We start from the raw sequence: 21,618 nt of genomic DNA, 5'->3' as shown, positions 1-21,618 counted from the left end.
ATGAAACAACCCTCATTTTAATGCTGCCACTTCGGTAACATAAAATTGCATTTGATATTATATTTGAAGTATTGTGAGCACTAACAACAGTACATTGTATATATTATATTTGCAAAACCACTATTCAAGTTCATTTGACAGACGTACTCCATGATGACCGCATTGCAATACCAGCTGCTTCTTAAAAGTCACTTTTGAAAAGTTTGTAAAAACAAACATTTGACCCATATAGGGACATGCACATTCCAAAAACTGCCCCCTAAAGCCCAACTTATTGTGAAAGTCTAGCTCAAATACAACCCCATAATTACTGTATGAGTTACTCGGAAAAAAAGTGTTTTTTCTCTGAAAGGCCACAACAGTGAACATGTCAGTCTCAAGAATTATTGCTCTGGGCACTCGGAACATAAATAAGCATTTAAAAAAAAAAAAAAGTACACACATTTATGTAATGGACACACTCACCTGGATAAAAGTATGCATAAATTTAAAAATCTGATTCAAATCAATGCAAAATATATCAAAAGTATTTTAAGCATATATATAATACTTATACAAATTGCTGTGTATTTATTTTCTAAAACATATAACATGATTTGAGGTATTAAAAAAAAACATTAAACCCAACGTGTCCATAAACCATTCATTTTGATTACGTGAATAGTTGCAACAAAAAGTATGTAAAATAAATCCATTGAAAAGATTTGTATTATTTATGATAAATAAACACATTAGTCAAAATCTATGAGAGTATTTGAGATTACTTATCTTCTCCTTTTGGATGAAAACATTTCATTTGCAAAGGGCCAAAACTTCCCAAGTAACAATTTGGTCAATTTCATATATTTGTATGTTTTGTCCTCAGTTTAGGCCATATGGGTGTGGGTTTTTTTTCCTACAAATTATTGACCAGCCTAAAGATTTGAAAGAATTATGACAAATAATATTTTTTTTATTTTTTATTTGAGCATCTGCTTCCATGAGTGTCCGTGTTTGAACCCAACCTCAAAAAGTCATGTCTTTTTTTGTCTGGCTTTACCCTCAAACAAAGAAGCTCTTCGAAGACAATATGATTTCCGACTTACAGCAAAGTTGCAGCAATTTTATGTGAGCCAAATCCGCACGATAAAAAATAAAAACATAAAGCTAGACATTGAAATTACAAGGCTCATTCTCCAAGACAAATGCTTGACACCAGGAATAAAACGAGACTCCAGGAAACAAGGGCATGAAGGTCGGACTAGACTCATAGTAACAACTTATAGACAACACTTTACAACACTTGGCAGTCTCGTGCACATTCTGCATAACCAACATTTAATTGCTGCTGCAGTATAGTTTAGATCAGTTGTTTCTCTATGAAGTGATCCACAGCTGCATCCGTATTTGAACCGTATCTCATATTCAAAACCACACACGTACAGCAACACATACCATAGGCCTTCCTTATATTTAGCTATGTGTAAGCATGCGTCTATCGGGCCACCGCTTCTTGTTGCCAAATGCCAAATTTTGTCGTCCCTAAATAGTGCTTGCCCGCGGCTGTGGCGGGACGCTGTAGCACTCTAATTAAGTCTGTCGCATAATGAGCCTGACCGCTACTCCATGTCACTCGATTAGAAGCTTGCGGTGCACTCGCACTGTAGTTTGGGGTTTGTGGGAGTGGGATATGTGGGGCAAAGGGAGATGATAGCAATGGCAAACTGGCAAATTTTGATTCTGCAGAAGCAATACGCTATTAAAATCCAATCAAATTCCATCTAGGTGTTATTATTTTGGTGATTTGACCGTCATTAGATTGAAAGGGTTGTCATGATCGCCATATACTGTACAGTAGAACATCTGTACTCTCTGAACTCAGGACAAACTGTTCTGGAACACTGCTTAGCCTTCCATCTGTTTAAATGAAAATGTACAGATTGAAGATGATACAATTTCTCAGAGGAGATATAGAATATGAACCCACTTCAGGTTCAAACCGTCACTGTACTCAAACACGTGTTGAGTGTAAGGAAATGTTGAAATACGTCTTGTGAGCTGCTGTTAATAATGAACTTTGCATTTAAATGTTTTGAAATGTTTGCTGAAGGTGTATTATTTTATCTTTATGAGCAATTCATTTTTATTGTATTTTTTGGTACATCTTACAGTGGCTAGTAAATTTAGAAATAAAACCCCCTTCCTTAATTTTAATGGGCCTAACTATGCCACTGCAATTTAATGTTGGTATTTATGATCGTACTTGGAGATCTAAGATTTTTTTTTTTTTTTTGTGGCACTTAGTGTAACGATTGACCTAGGGCAATCTAATCGACTATACTTCAACATAAGCTTCTATTGCAATAGGCTATCATCTTCATCAATTATTATCCTCATCATCAATCATATGGGGCAGGGAGCATTTTGCGGAGATTCTCAGGGAGTATATGAAATGATTATGTAACTTTAAGTGCCATTTGATGAGAACACTTGAGGAATTCCAGCCTGAAGCAGGCCAGGAACTTTTGGGGTTGAGTGAGAGTGTGCGTTGGGGTGAATTCTTGGAGTGGGTCCCGGGCTAGAGTGGGAGTTTTTGTGGCAACCTCCCTTGACAAGTGCAAGAGGAGATGTTGACATATGATTCTCCAGCCAATCAGGTCTCCTCACTGTCTGAATCCCATCGGGGACAAGAGTATATAATGGACCTCGTTTCAGGAGGATGGAAGCAGAACCTACGAGCTGATCTGAAGGACCAACTGAGCAAGTCAAACTTCAACTTCAAGACAACATGAAGACTCTGAGCCTCCTCGCCATTTGTGCTCTCCTCTCAGCATGCTGGGCCACAGGAGGTAAGGAGCGTTCTGGAACATCACCGTCCGTGCTTGGGGAAAACTTTGCTCATAACTTCTATTTTGTGTTCTTTTAACAGTTGTGGAACACGACGGTGACTCTGACCACTCAGACGCCGGCGATCTCGCCGCTGTCGTGGTCAATGATGCCGGAGACAACGGAGATGCTGGAGACAACGGAGATGCCGGAGACAACGGAGATGCCGACTCTTCAGCCTCCGACTCTTCCAACTCATCCTCAGACTCGTCCGATTCGGATTCAGACTCCAATTCTGATTCCGACTCCGACTCCAATTCTGACTCCGACTCTGCCTCCTCTTCTTCCTCCTCTTCTTCCTCCTCCTCTTCATCTGAGTCGGACAGTATTGAAGGTAAGCAGAATAATATTGCTTACAGATAATTAGATTTCAACAAAATGCAGCGTGTGTGAATGCAGTAAAAGCTCTCTTGCAACTTTTTCTGCCTCCAAGGTTAAATCATGTCTCGACATGCAAATTATAATTACACAGAGAACACAGATGTGAGATGTATTGTATGTTTGCATGCTTTTTACCGCCTCCAAGCATTTCTTGTTCGGCTGAAAGGCTCAGAATTCCAAGAGTTCCACATTTGAAATATACATAAAAGTTTTCCTCCTTCTAGGGACAGACGCTCAAGATTCTCACGTGGTCATGAAACGTGACGTGGCTTCCGTTTTGCTGAGGACGAGACGCCAAGCACCTCTCTCTATGTACCAGATGGAGCGGTATGAGTTGTTTTTTAAATGATTTCACTTCCATTCAAAGCGCATGTCATTAAGTTGGTTAGTTCCAGATCACCGCTAGTCAGTAATGCAACATCTTCATTCCACCGCAGCCTGAGAGAGGTGTGTGAGCTGAACACAGGCTGCGATGAGATGGCGGAGACGCAGGGCATCGTGGCGGCCTACACGGCCTACTACGGACCCCCTCCCTTCTAAGCGGTCCCGCTCGCCCATCACCTACGTTTGTCTCTCTTTCATAATACGATTGCGATCAAGAGCATCATCTCCCCTCCAACAAGAGGCAAACAAACCAAATCTGGTTTGGACCACGTTGTGATTACACAAACGGAGGTCACAAACCTTTGCACAAGCGACGTCCAGAGAGGTGCACATAAAGTATGCAGTAGCCCATATATGTTGAAATGATTCCTCAGCCGCCCTTTGCATAACACAATGAATGGTGCTAAAAGTGTATTTGAATGATTGTATTGATATATTTATGCTATGCTTTAGCAGCGGTTATAGTAATAAGCTCATAGATGTACAGTAGTGTGTGAGATGTACGTGAAATTATCTGCCATGGCTGTAACCACAAGTTGCCTCTGAATTTCAAGGAAATAAATTATTTTGTTTGTCCAACAATGACTTCGGTAGAAATCCTTTAAAAATTATTTTAAGAAAGCCTTTTGAGCATATCCTGGAGATGTCCTAGGTAATAGTATGCTCTTCGTCCTCTCTCGTCTGACAATTCAGTGCTCTAGTAGAATGGCTAGTGTGCACAACAATGGTTAGTAGTCAAGGACAATTTAGCAGCATAGTAGCAGCATGTTCCTAGTTGACATCTAGTCCTACTAGTAAAGGGCTTAGTCAAGTGGATCACAAAAGTAATACAGCAATCCTACTTGTATGTTGTTTTACTCGTCTTGACAAACAGCGTACTTGGGCATGGACCTTAAAATGAGTATTGAGGATCTCAAATACTCAAATAGATTTTTTTTCTCAACAGCTCGGACAAAATTGCCGTCAATTTTTGTACTGATCACTAGATGTCAGTGTTGATCAAACAGATTGGATTGGGCTTTTCTAATACTATGTCACACCAACACTTAGTTCTGATATGACACAAATAATTAACTTGGCTATCAGTATTAGATAAAGACTGTATAATAATTTGCACAAATCTCCCATGTTCAGCAGGTACTACATGGGTCATTGGTAAGATTTTCTGATTAAGATCAGGACAACTCATCACACATATCACCAATTAATTTACAGTTGCTTTCTTTTGATTGAAAGAATAAGTGTTTCAACTTTATTGTGCTGTGTATATTACAATATATATTTTTTTCTTTTTTTAAATACCTTAACTCGTATGTGTTCTAACATTTCACATTTGTTTCCTCAGATGTCTTCTGTCCAAAAAAACAGTAGAGCTCAAGAACGCCGTCTGCTGGACGTTCAACACACTACAAGGGCGCTCGTTGCACATGAAGGTTGGTTTGTTTGTTTTTGATTTTATGCAGTGTATTTTGTTAATCTTTTACACCTCTTTGAACCAAGAATTGAAGATTTCCCAGGTTGCATTATGACGAGATAAGATTAGCATGTGCCTGTGATTAACATGCTTACCTAAAATAGGTTAACCTGCACACACGGGAGTCATTATCACAGTCACGCGTGCTTCTTCTGTCTTATCAGCTGAAAAGACAAAAATGCAAAGTCCAGCATACGTGCGTGCATTCGTGTTGACTAAGAATGTCATTGTTTTACTTTATGTAAATACAAATTACGACCAGAAACGGTCGGGGGGGGGGGGGGGGGTGTTACGTCTTTTGCAATATCTTACTGTAAATTAGTTTCTCTGTTAGCGGTTAAAGGAGTTTTTTTAAAGCATGAAGAGAAACGAGTGAATCACCAACATAAATTACATTAAATGCGAGTAAGCAATGACTCTCAGCAAACTGCACTGACGTCTTAACGCGTGACAAGTCATGTGGATTTTTTTCCTGGATGTGCTATATTATTAGAAACAAGTGAAATGATTAATTTAGGTTTAAATGGAGAAATCATCAAACAAAATGTTAAATGTAGAAAATGATGCCAACATTACACGATTCAGGTTCAAAAGGTTTATTTAGATGGACAGTCATCTAATTTTAAACAACATATTCTTTGAATATAATCACTTTGTAAAATTATAAAATCGTTTTACACCTTAAAAAATTGTGTGCACGAGGTCGCAGTGTCATCAAATCTTCAAGATACAAATGGTGAAGGCTGATACGGCATTATTGGAAATGGAAAAAAGTATAATTGTAAAGTGGCACACAGATATGGTAATATTGTTTTGTTGCTAAGTTTTACATTAATCGCAGACATTTTTTAAAATAGGCTCACAGTTACCTCATTGTCCCTCTTAAATAATCTAGTGAAGACATAAATAATGTTAATCTTGTGCAATAATTGTGTTTAGCATGCAAAGGAAACTCAAAGTTTGGTCAGTTTTACACTGTTTGGCTCAAACTTGATCTCAATTCCCAGCTCTGAGTCATCACACATTGCCGGGTTATCGTAGGCTTCTTTGTACCGCTCTTTGTTGTCTTTCCCTTTATCTTCATCGCTGTTGCAGCATTTGCAGCAGCAGCAACATTTGGCAGTGAACACAGCCACTACTTTGTCCCAGGGTTCAAGGGAGTGAGCCCAAAGCGGGAGGAAGTCCCAAGACCGCAACACTGCTGGCAGACATTCAGGCTTCCTCTTCTGCAGCACATTGATGATAATGATGATGATGAGAAGAGCCACGAGAGGGCAGGCCACGCCCACTAGGACCTGCCATCCGGCCAGCGACAGACTGAAGACGAGGAGCGGCAGAAGGAAGAAGCAGCAGATGATGTAGACTGCGGCGAACCAGCGGTAGGAGGCCGTGATGTTGCCCAAAGCTTTGGCCAGTCGGATGGGCAATCGGGTGAATGGAATCGGATACCACAGAACGATGCCAGAGATGTTGAACAGGAAGTGAACCAGGGCAATCTGGAGAAATCATCCATGCACTTTATTAGCATGCAGGTAAATCACCAAAATGCGTTTATTGTGAAATATTGTTTATCACCTGCAGAGCGTTACCCAACGTGTCTGATGGACTGGCCATGGCTGCCAAGATGGCCGTGGTGGTGGTGCCAATGTTGGAACCAAGAGACAACGGATAGGCTCTCTCTATGCTGATGACGCCAATACCTACAAGGCAGGCCCATGAGAATTTTCAATCACTTCAGATGAACATGCTCAAATTATATATTTTTTAATTATAGGGTTTGTTTGCAATTAACAGGAGTGTTCTGGTTAGCGGACGGACAAATGAGTGATCTCACCAACAAGCGGAGTGATAGCGGAGGTAAAAACAGAGCTGCTCTGCACAATGAATGTCATTCCAGCTCCGACTAAAATGGCAATGTATCCTGTGACCCAACCGAAAGGGAACGGGAAATCTGCACACATGTTAGCGTGGAACAACTTAATGCAATGCGTTGCCTTGTCCAAGGTTAAAAAATCCTTGTGCATCCACTCACTTGTGTTAAGTATTTTCTTGATAATCATGGCCACTTGACCCTTAAGCATGGAGTTGAGCAACTTGACAATAAGCAGCAGGCAGGAGCACAACACCAGCAAAGAGAGAGCCAGGAGGATCAGACCCACGGCCAGATCGGACAAGTTCACGTTTACAAAAAGGTGATTACCTGACAAGACACACACAATCATCGTGTCAAGTACGCGCATAGATGAAATTCCTTTATGTCGTGTCATGCTCACATTTTTTAATGTTGAACGTCTGTGAGATGTTTTTGAGTGTGAAGGTGTAGTTGCCATCAGTCCAGCACATTGAAGGAGAGGTGCAGTTCTCTGGACCGGGAACAGTGACATTTACGGTGCTCTGAAAAGTCAGCCAAAGTTTTTAAGAAAACAATCAATCATATACAGGGTGTCCCACAAGTCACAATATGCTTCCCTTTTTCTATTTCATGATCATTTGGACAGACACGACGTGAGGCTACCTGTATTTGACAGCTCAGGCTTTGTCGTTTTAATAAGCATATTTCCTTATATATAAATAGAAAAAAAAGGAAGTGTATAGAGACTTTGGGGGACAACTTGTATTTTTGCGCCAATGATCCTACCATGTTGGTATAAGTTTCACACCACCTCTTGATGAGACTTTTGTTCCGGGCTTCTGGGTCTCCAGTGGCTATTTGGCTTAAGACAGACTTGTCTAGCTGTCTCAGCAGGAAAAAGAGAACATTCACAAATGTGCAATTGTAATAATATTATCGACCTTTTGTAATCAACCAAGGCAACCGTGTTTGTTGACAAACTAATGCAAAATCCCCAAATTCATTAGACTTGCTTTTACCTTTATAATAGAATCTGTGAGGACATCTGTGATAACATTCAAGAGGTCGGGAGCCTCTCCGCTCTGGATCTGGAACGAGTCGATAATGAGCTTGGTGACCTCGTACAAGTAGCCGCTGGCGACCTCTAGAGGCAGCAGCACCAGAACCGACAGCCAGTTGAAAAAATCGTGCACCGTGGCCCCTGCAAATGCCCTGAGCGCAATCGGAAAGACAATTTAGATTAATGCCAAGCGGATTGAACTTTGCTCGCTTCTGATGGTAACAACGTGGTAACACTTTTACATTAGCGTAATATTAGCGTATCACTTGGGATTATGACCACTGTGTTTGTTTTATGACTCATCAGATGATTTATTGGACTCCTGCAGCAATAATAGATTATATAATAATATATAATAAATAATATAATAATAATAATAATATATAATAATAGATAATTATCACGAGCCTTCAGCTCATACAATTCAGATGTGACTAAAACACAGTATTGATCGGAATCTTTTAAGAAAGGAATAGAACCATCTGTTTTATTCCCCATTCTTGCTTTAGAAGTTACCTGCGAAAGATAGTTCGGTCCCCAGCCTGCGTCATGGCAACAAGTGTATTGGTGACTGAGGTGCCAATGTTAGTGCCCATGATGATTGGAACAGCCAGTTGGACTGATAGCACTACAACACAAAAAAGATATCACTATCATCTCCTAATGCTTAGATGTTGTCACACCATGTTGTGTGTTAGCACTCACATCCAGAGGAGACCATGCTGACCACAATGGAGGATGAAGTGGATGAGCTCTGAACCAGCAAAGTGACCAGGACGCCAATGACCAGACCGGCCAGAGGGTTGGACAGGACAACATTGTCCTGCATAATACCGCCTGCTGCTTTGCCTGGATTGACAAGGTGCATTTTATTTTTATTTTCCAAAGGCACCATAGTAACACGTCACACCTTCTTTCGCTTACCTCCAACAAGCTGGAAGGCTGAGCTGAGGATGTCTAGGGAGCAGATGAACATGTAGAGGAGGCCCAGTAGCACAGCAAACTTCAAAAGTGACACCAACACCCGCAGCACCTTCCCTTTGGTGTCCAAAGCTGACAACATACACAAAAAAACACATCAAACTAATTTTAATCACTTTATCAAATGTATTCAAACAGTAGCTATCCACTAGGGGTGTCCGATAAAAAAATCGCGTTGATACATTTCAATACAGAAAATGTAATAAATCTGTTCACGTCGGGCCCCAGCTAACTATTGTTTCAAAATTAATGAATTTATCATTTTGGTGATAAATTGATGAATCCGGTTTAATTTCCATCCCATTATTTTAACACAGGACATTATTTTATATTGACAGTCCAGAGAACACACTAATTATGATTTGGTTACCATTTAGGACACGTCAAAAAAAAAATCTGATAATTGTTTTGTAAAGTTTATCAACATATTTATATTGCGCTTAATATTGATTTATCATCACGACACCAAATCTGAACCACACCCTATGTTCTGCAATAAATGCAGTTTTATTTATGACTTAATGACAAACTGTATGGTGCCAGTAGATAATCATAAAATGCATGGTGCCAGTAGATAATCATAAAATGCTTGTTGAACTCACCCAACAGTGGCCAACGCCTCGCTTTTGGCATCATGCCAGTCAATATCACTTTTGAGAAATGCACATTTCAATTCCGCCTCACCTGACCATGGCACTCCGGTGTCTTTCAGCTCAGGCATATCCCAAGGGTCTTCCTCATCAGGTGGCCCATCATCCACCAGCGACAGAGTAGACTCTGCAGGACTTCCTTTTTGCACTATATGCACATTTACAGAACGCTGTTATATTATCATTTGTTTGGACAAGAAGTCTTACGTTCAAAAACTTACTTTTGCTGCCATTTCTTTCAATATGCTCCTCGGTAAACTGAAATTATGAAGTAAAAAAAAAATAAAAAAATTTGATATTCATTTGTAATGCATGTAATTCCAGTAAGGTTTATAATAATAGTTTGGGATTTTTTCAGTTTTATTTAATTTTGACTATGGCATTTAATTTCAATTAGTTTTCATTTGGATGTATTTTTTTAGAATGTTTTTCAGTTTTACTAATGCGTTTTTTTGTTTTATTAGTTTTAGTATATTTAAAGTGGGATATTTATCGAGAATAAGATTGAAATATAATTGTGTAATAATTTAAGGTAAACTACAATTCTCAATTTGATCTTCTGCATCATGACTGCATGTATGAATGAATGTATGATATTATTTGACAAAGATGGAAACGATGGTTGCTTAGTTTTAGCTTTAGTTATTTCATTACTTTTATATTCCAATATTCTGGCTCATTTTAACATTATCATTTAAATTCTCAATTAATAGCTAATATTATACTTTTCAATAGTTCCAAAAGCCACACCAATTGAATGACTATTACACACATTTAGCCACTCACATGCCACAAGGTATTGATCATAGACTCACATGGTGTTATCCGGCCGCAGTAAAATTCCATTAGTACAACACGATGACACGGAAATAAAGCTTAATTGATTTTCTTTTTCTATGTTTCACTTACACACACACATGCACGCACACACATACATTCACACAGTCAACTTTTTTCATTTTACATTTAAATCTTTGATATCATTCTAAAATGAGAGTTTCACTCACAACAAGTCTGTCTCAGTTTGCTCTTTAAATATGTGCTGTTATTCATTTACTAACTAATGGCATGATCTAATGCATAAGACACTCAAGATTCGGATGTTTATGTAAAAAAATATTTTTGGGTGTTTGCACATATTGCCATTATACCCCCCCCCCACCAAAAAAAAAAGCTTTTAGCTCTATTTCTTTGTGTCTTGATACTTTATCTAAGCGTGATTTTTGAACCCAAAGCAATCTCAAAATTATTTTGCATTCCTTTGTGTCAACTAATTATACATGATAAGAGGAAAAAGATACAGCTGCAATAAAAAATAATTTTCCAGTTTGAGTTTGTACTTTATGCTTACAATAAAAATATAAATGACTTTCACACAAAACTCTAAAATGAATGATATGAATAGTCATGTCCTCACCGCAGGTGGCTTGAGTGCATCCATGCTGCCTGCTGTCAAATGCTGCATGCACACAGGTAGAGTGTTGTGGTGAAGGAAGATTGGTGGGTGTCTTCACCTCACTGAGAGCTCCCACCAATAAGATCAACACACCTTGCTTGGTCACTCACAAATTTCTTGTAATCGCTACTCTGACGTGTGTTGCAATCCAACCCACATTTTTCCAGGTGCCTGCATGACTCCCTTACTGTGGATGTGACTAACAGTGTGTGTGTGTGTGTGTGTGCACAACTCTGGATCATTGTAGCACAATATTGATCTTCTTAATAGAGCTACACATTGGTCAACATCACAGTGTGCTAAATTTATACTTTTTAGTTGCACTTTAAAGATTTTTATTTAGATTAGAACAAAGATATCACTGTCATCCAGGTGTTGCAGAAACTGGATATCTTATACTTTATGAGAATTGTAGCTATATACATAGTTTGCAATAGTTTTATGTATTTACTTATCTTAGAAGTGCTTGAAAAAGGGACCATTCTTATTTTGTGGAAATCTATTCATTGCTTTTTGTTTCTTATGTAATGTTGCATAGTTTGTATCCAGTGTAGTTGGGCTTGAAAGCATAAGAATTTTGATTAACTGTATTTAATGTTGTTTTCAAATCTTATTTAATGTTTTCAAATCTTATTTAATGTTACATTGTTTTTTGTCCTATGTATTTTATAAAATTTGGCTATTTGTTTTCAGAACTACTTCAGGAGGATATGGATTGGATTGGACTAAGTGAATTCTGTTTCTGTAGCCTTTTGGGTTGCACTTGTACAAAGTTTGTAGCTACGGTATTGCAGTCCTTTGTCATTTCCAAACAGTCTAATAGCGGCATCTAGGGGCCATACTGTACTACTGCAATTGAGCCTCCACTGCGGTGGTCCGAACAAACCTGATTTATTGTGTAAATTCTAATTTGCCAGTATGTAATTTGTTGTGAGTTCATGCATTGTGTTGGTTTTGTTCTTTGAGCAAGGTGATGTTCATGCACGGCTCATTTTGTGCACTAGTAAAAAACATCTATGTCTTGAATTGAAAAAAAAAAATTTTTTTCACTAACGAGGGGTTCGGTGAATGCGCATATTAAACTGGTGGGGTTCGGTACCTCCAACAAGGTTAAGAACCACTGATGTAGACAAACAACCTTGACACAGTCAGTCCCATTCACACCTATGGCCAGTCTTAAATGAAGATATACATGTGACCAATTCAGCCGCTAGAGGGCAGTCGTGAACACTTTCTGATACATGAACTGACAACTAGAATATATTTGTTACCTTTAATCTTATTAATGCAAAGTACGCAAGTGAAATTCCGTCACAAATATTTATCGAGATATTTGATTTTAATTTGTGAACCATTCTCTGAAAGACCTCCACGAATGTCACCTATTTCATTTCCGGGTCACGTCACAGTCCGCGGTGACATTGTACCGAGTAGTACACACGACGGTTGTCTTGGAGTTCTCTTAAAAACATTTCTTACTATTTCACATGCATTGAAGGCTACGAGACGTGTTGTTATTTTTTCAATATGTCATCCACTACTGCGGGTTTTAATGAGGAGAGGCGGCATCAAGGAGCACAGGTTAACAGCATGCCGATAAACATTATCCGACCCTCGCATGTGCTAACGCGTTTAGCCTGTTAGCTTCGAGTAAAGACTAGCGGCCCCCCTCAACTGCGTTAACACCTCCCGGACTTGTCATTAATGCTGTCTGAGATTAAAAGTGTCTCGTTTGTCCCCTGCAGACGCGCCTGGGTACAGATTACATCCCCACCGAAGAGGAGAAGAGAGTATTCAGGGAGTGCAACAATGAAAGCTTTTGGTATAGGTGTAAGTAACAACTTGTGTAGCACTCGAAATGTGTATTTTCCACAGTTAGCAAAATCTCCTTCCAGCATAAATACTATCAATACTGTCAATGTAATCATTTTAGTGCTATAATGTTATATATAGCCTCTAATATGTGTACATTTCCTTAGTTATGAAAAATAATATTGCTTATGTTACAGCGGTACCATTCTCTGTGCTGAGCATGGCCATCACTCAAGCCCTGGTTGCCAGAGGTAAGATCACAATCATGTGCTCCTATGGAACATGCATGGATGGCAATTTGAATGAATTCTATGTGCTTCCATTTAGGGTCTCTCTCTGCATCTCCAAGGTTTGGATCGCTTCCAAAAGTGGCCTGTAAGTTTGATGACGATGTAGATGTTTTCTTGTTTAACACAAATGCAACCTGCTTCTTAAAATGGCTGTCACTATCAGTTGGTATAAAAAGCCAGATCTCAACAGGAATTCAAATAATCCTTAATGTTTGCATTTTGTTAGCATCACTCTTAAGATTTCAGACAGCTATTTCAAAATATTCAGCATTCTGGATTGCAGAATTTGTTGTGATGGCTGTGTCTTTGCTGTGGTCGCAGTTGCTGGCTTTTGTGGCTACTTGGCAGGTAAGATGTCGTACATGAAGACGTGTCAGGAGAAGTTCAAGAGGTTGGACAACTCTCCTCTGGGAGAGGCCCTGAGACAGAGAACGGGATTGCCTCCACAGATGTGTGTATCAACACCAACGTCACACTGTAAGAAGGAAAGCTCAAAAGCAAGGCCCAATTGGTATTTTGTGGTTTCCTTTCTAGCCAAGGTGGTCAGTCCGAGATGAATGATCCCAACAGTCAGAGCTTTGACACCAATTTCCACCCTGCAGAGACGCAACCTTCCACCACCGAACATGAATATGGATTTAGTCCAGAATCGCCTGTTCCCATGCGAAGAGCAGAAGACTTTAATATGTCAGGTGAGTAACACTAATGCCTGACAAGCAATGAAATGTAATGCATACATCAAGTGTTTTAATATGGGTTGATAACGTCTTGTGTCAAACTGTCATCTGCAGCTGAGGAAGACAACGGACCCAAGAGCAAGTCCATCCTCTATGAGGACTTGCGGCTAAAAAATCGAGAGAACTACGAGGTCACACTCACCCAGAAGGCTGACTCGCTGCTCAAAACTCCCTCTGTAAAGGAGCCAGAAAGACCAACAAAAAGCGGTAAACAAAAACATACAAACCTTTTTTTATTTTTTATTGAATTTTTTAAAATAATTTCTTCTTCAAATTGCAGCAAAGAAAAATATCTATGGAGACACCTGGGACGAATGAGTAGTTTTGTGTAAAACTCTACTTCAATGATCATGTGACACAAAATGACATCTTTGCTAAAGAATCAAATAAACCAAAGTGCTTGAAGTGTTCCGTCTGTTTACAGAAGATTTAAACTATTTCCTGGAATATTACAATACAGTTTGGAATATTACGTATACAATAACACTTTCTCCAGTGTAGTATCATCTGTGTATTTTAGGGGGTGTGCTTGAGCAGTCCTCCATTTATATGTGCTCACGGTGTAAAACAAAAGACAACTATAGATGGCTGTGACCATGATGGCTGTGACCGTGATGGCTGTGACCGTGATGGCTGTGCGCGCAGCCGTGTTCATGACTTGTCCCACCGAGGCCTGCTGCAGAGGCATGAGGATTAGGTCCAGACACTGCACTGGTTGGGTTGGACCAACCTTCATACATCTTGGTTGAGCCACTACCAGCCAAGTTGGCGCTTGACACAGGCGCATAGGCCTGCACTGGGTAAGATCCAGGTGTTGGGTTGATTTGTGGAAGGAGTGTTTTCCTCCTGTCCTCTGTGGAAGCTGGAACAAACGCCACCATCCTGATGCTCCTCAGCAAGCGGAAAGGTGCCGTCTTCTCCACAACGCCTGCCTTGGCCTCCGAGATGTCCAGAAAGGAGAACCATCCTCTTCCGTGCATCCATCCGATTAGTGTGGAGATGATATTGCAGGGGAGCACTGTGTGAGGAATGAGGACGCTGGTGATGAGGACAAAAACCCACGGGAGAACCATGGTGGGAAAACTGACCCCACAGAGGAAGGCTTTGGTCATTTTTGTGTGCGTGGTGGTGAGGGCCACGCAAGCGAGGGCCATAGGTACCAGCCCCTCCGTGGGTCCATTGCCGTTGCTCTCCTGCAGGAGATCCACAAAGGCATACAACAAGCCTGCCATTGTTGACATCAGGATGCACACAAACAGGAAGCGGACAGTGCCAAAGCCTTTCTCCAGGCTACCACTGAGGAACACCATGGTGCAGATGCTGAGGAGCAGTTGAGTGAAGCTTCTGTGGTAGAATGGGTACGTCAAGAGTGTATGCACATGCCCTTTGAGAAAAACACTCGCCCCAACACTGAGTCCCCCCTCAGAGGAGTCCAAGTAGGTTTGGAGCGCGAACACAGCACACGATGTGAGGGTGATCAGGAACATTCCACTCGAAATGCCAGGAACCACATCTCTCAAAACTTGGACGACCATCCTTAAGAGGCTCGCGCTCATTTTATGGTCGTGGACAACGAAACGTGGGTAAAAACGCAGCGGTTTTGACCAAACAAGTGGTGTGAAAACGACCGTAGAATCCCGGAAGTAAGGTTATTACTGTTTAGAGATGTGCAGATCATCGCAGGCTGGAGCGCACATCCTAGATGAAGCACTATTATTCAATTAAAAATACAACTAAGTAGTATACCTATAAGTAAATTAATGAAAAATAATACCATGACCACAGGGTCAAACAAACGTTACTCTATGTTTTGATTTAGGGGAGAGACATTTGTGTTTCAAACAGTTTCTGGTTAGGCTTTTCAAAATAAGGCTTAAGCTGCTGGTTGAGCGGCTATGTGATTTTATTTTGCAAATCATACCACAAAAGGTCCCTAAGGATTTTATTTTGGCATTTCCTGCACTGGCTATCGATGATCGGAAAGTGGGGGCTGCACAGTGGATAGTCTCTTGCTATTGTTTGTTTTTTGTCTTGATTTTGGAATTGCTCCTTTTCTTCGAGGGGAAGGGGGGAAAAGACGAGGGAAGAAGTTGTTATATAGTGACTGGTGTATGAAAAATATCCCGTTAAGCCTTTCACAATAAAAGAAACGACATGAAATTATAATTTGATAATACTGCTGCAAAATATGTGAATTTATTAACTAATTGCATCTAACCAACAATAAAGGTGCAATTCTATTTGTATTAGGTCGTGTTGTCACCATTTGCTTTTTTGTTTTGCTAGTTTGAAAATTTGACTTTTTTGAAGGGACATCTGACTCCCAACATTTTACAGACTTTTTCCGTTTGCTTTTTGCGTTGAGGTTAGAAGACCATAACATGTTTCATTAAATGTTTCATAATAAGCGTATTTTCATTTTAAGTAAAGTATCAAAAGTCCTTTCATCGGGAAGGAAAAGGCACTCAATAACCCAGTGCGATTTTTGTCAGCAGTTTGGTTTCTGTTTTGTGTTTAAAAAGTTGAAGCTCGCCTGGGTCTTCCGGTGTCGTATGGCGACTGCAACGGATGTTGATGTTTTGCTTGCGAGCCTGCCGCTGAGAGATGTGAACTGTTGGGACGGCTCGCTTTTGAATTTGTCCTCCCTTTTGTCCAATTCGCGATCGAAGGGGAGCCGCGTTTTAGTGAGCCCAGCGGCATCGCGTCCATCCCGGTGGCGTTTCAACCGGGAAGCGCGGCGCTCCGTTTTGGGGCCGTGCGTGCGATGATGGAGGACTTTGACGAAATCTACGAGGAAGAGGAGGAGGAAGAAGAGGACGAGGACAGGGCCGCGGAGGAACAGCTCCTCAAGTACGCTCCGGATCCGGTAGTGGTGCGAGGCTCCGGACACGTCACAGTGTAAGTTGCCAACGAGGCGAGTTGGCATTTTGGGGGGGAGAGTTCAAACGGTGTCGCGTGACGATGAGCGAGCGTGGGGGGGGAATGCTAACTGGATGCTAAATGATTAGCATCCGCCTATGGACAAGCTAAGTCTGTTAGCTCTACTGCTAGCTGCCATCAACATTGAGCGTACAAAGTGCTTTTACATTCTTTGCATCATTTTTAAGCACACAACTTTTTGTATATGCCCGTTTTCTTCGTGCTTATGCTAATGTCAAGCAGTTAAAATGGTAAAGTTTTAACATTGTTTCATACTTTGCGTTCAGGTAAGCGCATTTGCATGGACCCCTGGTGATACGCTTACATTTAATTTAATCCTGATTTTACGGTCGAGTGATCTCTGCTTTAAGTTTATCTTGATGTGAAATGACTGTTTAATACTTATTTCCAATAAATGCCCCCAAGAAGTGATGAAAAGATGGGGTGTGCATAAAATCTATTTGCAAGTTAATACATGTATTGACGCAATTGAATCGCACGAAGCATTTAAAAAATATATAATTAAAATCAGGACAGCTAATTTTTTCCTATTTATTGTTATGAGACTGTACAACTCCAGAATTGAATTGTCACTGTCACAACCAACTGTATGGTCACGTTGTGTGTTATTCTGTAATGGCTGTTGGTATTTACTGTAGCATTCTGGTGTGCCCTTAATTTCACAGATTTGGACTTAGCAACAAATTTGAATCAGAATTTCCTTCAGCACTTACAGGGAAGGTGAGTGTCAAAGGCATTGTTAAGTTGTTATTTTTCCATTGCTGCAATATCATGGATACATGCATCTTTTTGCTTTGTCAGGTTGCACCTGAGGAGTTCAAAGCGAGTATCAACCGTGTGAACAGCTGTCTAAAGAAGACGCTACCGGTGAACGTACGATGGCTCCTGTGCGGCTGCCTGTGCTGTTGCTGCACGCTCGGCTTTAGTTTGTGGCCTGTCATTTGTCTCAGCAAGCGGGTAATATATGCGTACGCGCCAACACACATGCATAACGGGCACCCAAACATCACCCCGGCCTGACCCTGCACACTTTTCACTGTTGCCTTCCAGACAAGAAGATCTATAGAGAAACTTCTAGAGTGGGAGAACAGCAGACTCTACCACAAGGTGTGTGTTGTTGATTAGTGCCAAAGTCAAATAATAAATGGAAATATCAATTTAAAAAAAAAAAAAGAAATACCACTAGGTCCTGCTGTGCATGGCTTGGGCTCTTGGGGGCAGTGTTTTATTTAAATCACTATCACATTTTGGTTGGGCCTTGCATTGAGTATATTTACATTTCTTTTTATCTATTTGCAGCTATGTTTGCATTGGCGACTGAACAAACGAAAGTGTGAATCCAACAACATGATGGAATATGTAAGTGATGTGATTCCCACTTGAATTTTAGGCAGGACTATGAATATGAGCAGCACATTGTGCATTTAATTTAGAAATACTTGATCATTTCTTTCACGCTTTATTATACTATTTATGCTGCTACATGTGTCTTTTCATAATGACTTTAACTAGAGTGCTGTTATGAGTGTTGTTCGGAAACAAATTCAAACTTGTAACTCTCGACATCACTGTATTACGATTAATATTAGATGTTAAATCAATTAAAACACCCTCTATTTCTTGCTTTACTAAAATCTCTAATTAAGAGTAATGGCTTTGAATGTAACTGTCTTTTAAAATCACAAATTGCATTTACATCTTCAGTACAGTTATGCTACTGAATATATTTTTCATTAATCAGCTGTGGTACTTCTGTTACTTATTTTTTAAGACATTCACTCACAAACCGAGAGTAGCGTTACCAAAATATTCATAAAAAAATGACTTTCTCTTGTCAGGTAATCCTAATAGAATTCCTACCGAAGATCCCCATCTTCAGACCCGACTAGCCGATTGGATCTTGACAACCGTCGCCGTCCGAGCTGCCGAAGATTTTTCCTCCAGAATCACTCGAACGTTTTTTTTGTTTACAAGGCAACATCGGCCCTCTTGTTTTCTTTTCTGGGCAACTTCTGGCGCCGAGGTCTTCTCTTTGCCTTTTGGTTTACAAGGCCAGCATCCTAACGAGTGAATTCAGGTCAGCCAGCAAGCTCCCGTATGATGCGGATCTGGTGGCGGTGTGGGTTTCAGGCCCGGCGCTGGAAAATGAGACCCTTATGTGTTTCCGGACTGGAGCTGAGCGTGGTGGCGGGAACACTGTTCAAAGCTCGGCTAGCGTCGACCCACCAAATACACCCCAGTGCTTTTGGAAAAGTGGAGAAGAAGCTTCAAATGTGTAGCAGGACATTGTAGACATCCTTCTGGTCGCCTTTCATCACTTTAGCACACTTCACTGTGCATCGCCTGAACCCAGAGACAATCACACAGTCGTGACTGCACTCCACATTGGGACAAAATATGCCCTGCTTGGAGTTGCCCTGGCAACAAGGACATAGGTGATAAAGAGATGATTTTTTTTTTTTTAAACCATTTTTGTCAAAGCAATGTTGTGGAAAACTTTGTGACATCACATCACAGATCTATTTTTTTCCCTGAAAGGCAAGCCTTCTGTTTGTTTTTTCAATTCCTGTTTTGCCAAACACGTCTTTATGTTTTATATTTTTGTTTTCATTTGTAATTGTGTGAAAAGTTTGCAATAGGGCGAAACCTCCAAAGTTAAACAGTGGTCAAATTTTTTTTTTTTTTTTTTTACACGCTCCGCTGTCATGCAAGTGTAAAGGCAGGGTACCTGTAAAAGAAAGCTAAAATCAAGTCAAACAACTCACCCTAAGTTCACAAAGAGTACGTACTTACTGCAGGACGGGACGCCAAATCTGATCTTTTTATCTACTCGCATTACAAAACCAAATGCAACTTCTCTTCCAAGTGTTTATGGAGGTTACCAAGTACATTTTGTCAAAACAACTGACATGGTTTTTGCCTCAAAAGACTTGTGGAGATTTGTCAAAATGCCAATTCTACATTTCAATGTATTTTTTGACTTTGGAACGTTGGACTGCTTTTTAGTGTGTCATTATGTCAACTGTAAAAGCACATTATGGATGTGGTCCTTCATTGGGCTTCTTGTTACTTTTGGTTTTTGGTTTACAGCTGTGAATGTGGCCCTGATATAAAAAAAAAAATAGAAGAGATTTATTTATTTAACTTTTTTAAGTAGCCAATTACAAAATGTGGCTTAATGTGGTGATAAGATCATTGTTTGCAACTGAGTAAGTGTAGATTGCCACAGGTGTCATGGGTTTACCTTTCATTGTTTTTCATCAGATTTTACAAATGTCCAATTTTAACAATCAGCGCTTCATTGTTCACGTTTAGTAAGACTTCCTGCCGAACCACATTCTGTGATGAGGTACTGCTATCAAGGTTTGCGTTTTACGAGATTTGTAAGGATGGGCATTTGACTCCTCTTCCTAGAATATGGGCAAAATTAACTTTATTGGGAAAAAAGAAACCTAATAATGTGATTGTATTAGTCAGCATTTAATTCCACATAGTAGACGGTTAGTTTAATATTTCAATGCCCATCCCTACTTGGAACTAAGCAGTGTGCGGATGTGGGTCACACTCAGGGGATTATCATTGATCATTATCAAAAATGTAGCACAGTCAGGGTATTCTCTATGGTTATACCACAGTACTTGAATATTTGTTTTATAGTGTATTACCCCGCCCCTCTTCCCCTCCCCTTCCAGCTATTCCTCTTTCATGAAAGAAGTAAACACATACAACCACATTGTATTGTCTTATATCTATCGCACATTCACTATTCATTGCCTGGTCACATGTTACGAGGCCATGAGCTACCTATAAATCTGACTGTCGTATTTTTGGGTTTGTAATATGCAGATATTTGTGCAGCGTGGACACATGATGGTGTTGTATGCAAATATTCTTTGACTGATCTCAGACTGTGATTTTGAACTCTGCACAGAGATTTCCTATGATTTTGTGCGCGTGTGCACGAGCAAATGCACGCGTGTGTGCGTGTGTCTTATGGGGAGAAATGTATATATGACCCATATGCCGATATGTGTACGGTAATAAATGACCAGGAAAACAGTCTTTATTTGTAAAAAAAAAAGACTATGTACAGTAAGGCTTTTATTTTTAAATGACTATGTATAATAAGGCTTTAAAAAAGACTCTGTATAGTAAGACTTTTTTTTTTTACTTTTTAAATTACCACCTATGATTCTTGACCCCTGAGCTTTGACTCCTACCCCTTGACCCCTGATCCTTGACCTTTGACATATGGCCCCTGACCATAACCCAGTGTTTCTCAATAATTTTCTGTGATGTCTCCCCGAGGGAGAAGGAAACATTTTGCGCCCTCCTGCCCCATGTTATTAACATTAAAGAAAACAAAATATAAATAAAAAAGAAAGATCAACTTATAATAAGGGAATAACTATTAATAACATTGTTTTTTAGTCTGTAACAGAACAGATTCAATGTGCATCACTTTGCCTGAAATTAAAAATAAATTATAATTATTTAAACTATACACATTCTTCACCAACTGCCATTTTATGCTGGAAAAAATACAATAAAACAATAATAAACATACATAATATTAAATTAAATAACAGCAATAAATTCAATTTATGTGTTGGGGTCCCCCAAAATGACTCACTAATATGAATGAATGAATCAAGAACCTCAGACATTTTATCCAATCAGAAAGTGGGGGTGAGGGAGGGTCTGGCACTTTTCACTTTCAGTTAAGCTTTGGCCAT

General features: G+C 39.9%; 5 protein-coding genes across 7 annotated transcripts; 3 read left to right on the top strand and 2 right to left on the bottom strand.

Moving 5' to 3' along the window:
* The first annotated feature begins 1,281 nt into the window (after positions 1-1,281).
* bglapl (bone gamma-carboxyglutamate (gla) protein, like) lies at positions 1,282-4,199 on the top strand. The gene is made up of 4 exons (XM_088373645.1): positions 1,282-2,828; positions 2,909-3,199; positions 3,471-3,573; positions 3,684-4,199. The coding sequence occupies exons 1-4, from the start codon at positions 2,768-2,770 to the stop codon at positions 3,784-3,786; spliced, it is 558 nt and encodes a 185-aa protein (XP_088229771.1). The 5' UTR covers positions 1,282-2,767; the 3' UTR covers positions 3,787-4,199.
* Positions 4,200-5,684: 1,485 nt separating this feature from the next.
* LOC148399423 (sodium-dependent phosphate transport protein 2B-like) lies at positions 5,685-19,296 on the bottom strand. Of its 3 annotated transcripts, none has more exons than XM_088373320.1 (13): positions 18,743-19,296; positions 9,869-9,905; positions 9,682-9,795; positions 8,941-9,069; positions 8,722-8,865; positions 8,533-8,644; positions 7,976-8,168; positions 7,743-7,838; positions 7,378-7,498; positions 7,137-7,304; positions 6,939-7,055; positions 6,680-6,804; positions 5,685-6,600 (listed from the first exon to the last, which is right to left on the bottom strand). In XM_088373320.1, coding segments are annotated over exons 2-13 (1,863 nt in total). In that variant the 5' UTR covers positions 9,870-9,905; positions 18,743-19,296; the 3' UTR covers positions 5,685-6,057. The 3 variants fall into 3 exon arrangements, with proteins under 3 accessions (XP_088229446.1, XP_088229444.1, XP_088229445.1); XM_088373318.1 differs by lacking the exon at positions 18,743-19,296 and adding an exon at positions 11,065-11,271; XM_088373319.1 differs by lacking the exon at positions 9,869-9,905.
* On the top strand, positions 12,492-14,347 carry unm_sa25545 (un-named sa25545). The gene is made up of 8 exons (XM_088373322.1): positions 12,492-12,684; positions 12,849-12,933; positions 13,113-13,166; positions 13,243-13,290; positions 13,527-13,656; positions 13,740-13,897; positions 13,997-14,149; positions 14,223-14,347. The coding sequence occupies exons 1-8, from the start codon at positions 12,631-12,633 to the stop codon at positions 14,258-14,260; spliced, it is 720 nt and encodes a 239-aa protein (XP_088229448.1). The 5' UTR covers positions 12,492-12,630; the 3' UTR covers positions 14,261-14,347.
* rhbdd2 (rhomboid domain containing 2) lies at positions 14,788-17,326 on the bottom strand. Its single transcript, XM_088373321.1, has 2 exons — positions 15,031-17,326; positions 14,788-14,960 (listed from the first exon to the last, which is right to left on the bottom strand). Exons 1-2 carry the CDS (start codon positions 15,496-15,498, stop codon positions 14,931-14,933), a joined length of 498 nt encoding a protein of 165 aa, XP_088229447.1. The 5' UTR covers positions 15,499-17,326; the 3' UTR covers positions 14,788-14,930.
* On the top strand, positions 16,479-20,944 carry chic2 (cysteine-rich hydrophobic domain 2). Its single transcript, XM_088373323.1, has 6 exons — positions 16,479-16,840; positions 17,548-17,602; positions 17,684-17,839; positions 17,933-17,989; positions 18,182-18,241; positions 18,721-20,944. Exons 1-6 carry the CDS (start codon positions 16,707-16,709, stop codon positions 18,769-18,771), a joined length of 513 nt encoding a protein of 170 aa, XP_088229449.1. The 5' UTR covers positions 16,479-16,706; the 3' UTR covers positions 18,772-20,944.
* The last annotated feature ends 674 nt before the right edge of the window (positions 20,945-21,618 follow it).

The sequence above is a fragment of the Syngnathus floridae genome, chromosome 4, assembly GCF_059516105.1.
Source record: "Syngnathus floridae isolate MCC-2025c chromosome 4, RoL_Sflo_1.0, whole genome shotgun sequence".
NCBI classification, from domain to species: Eukaryota; Metazoa; Chordata; class Actinopteri; order Syngnathiformes; family Syngnathidae; genus Syngnathus; species Syngnathus floridae.
The sequence above is the reverse complement of the archived record's forward strand: the minus strand, read 5'-3'. Positions and strand labels throughout refer to the sequence as shown.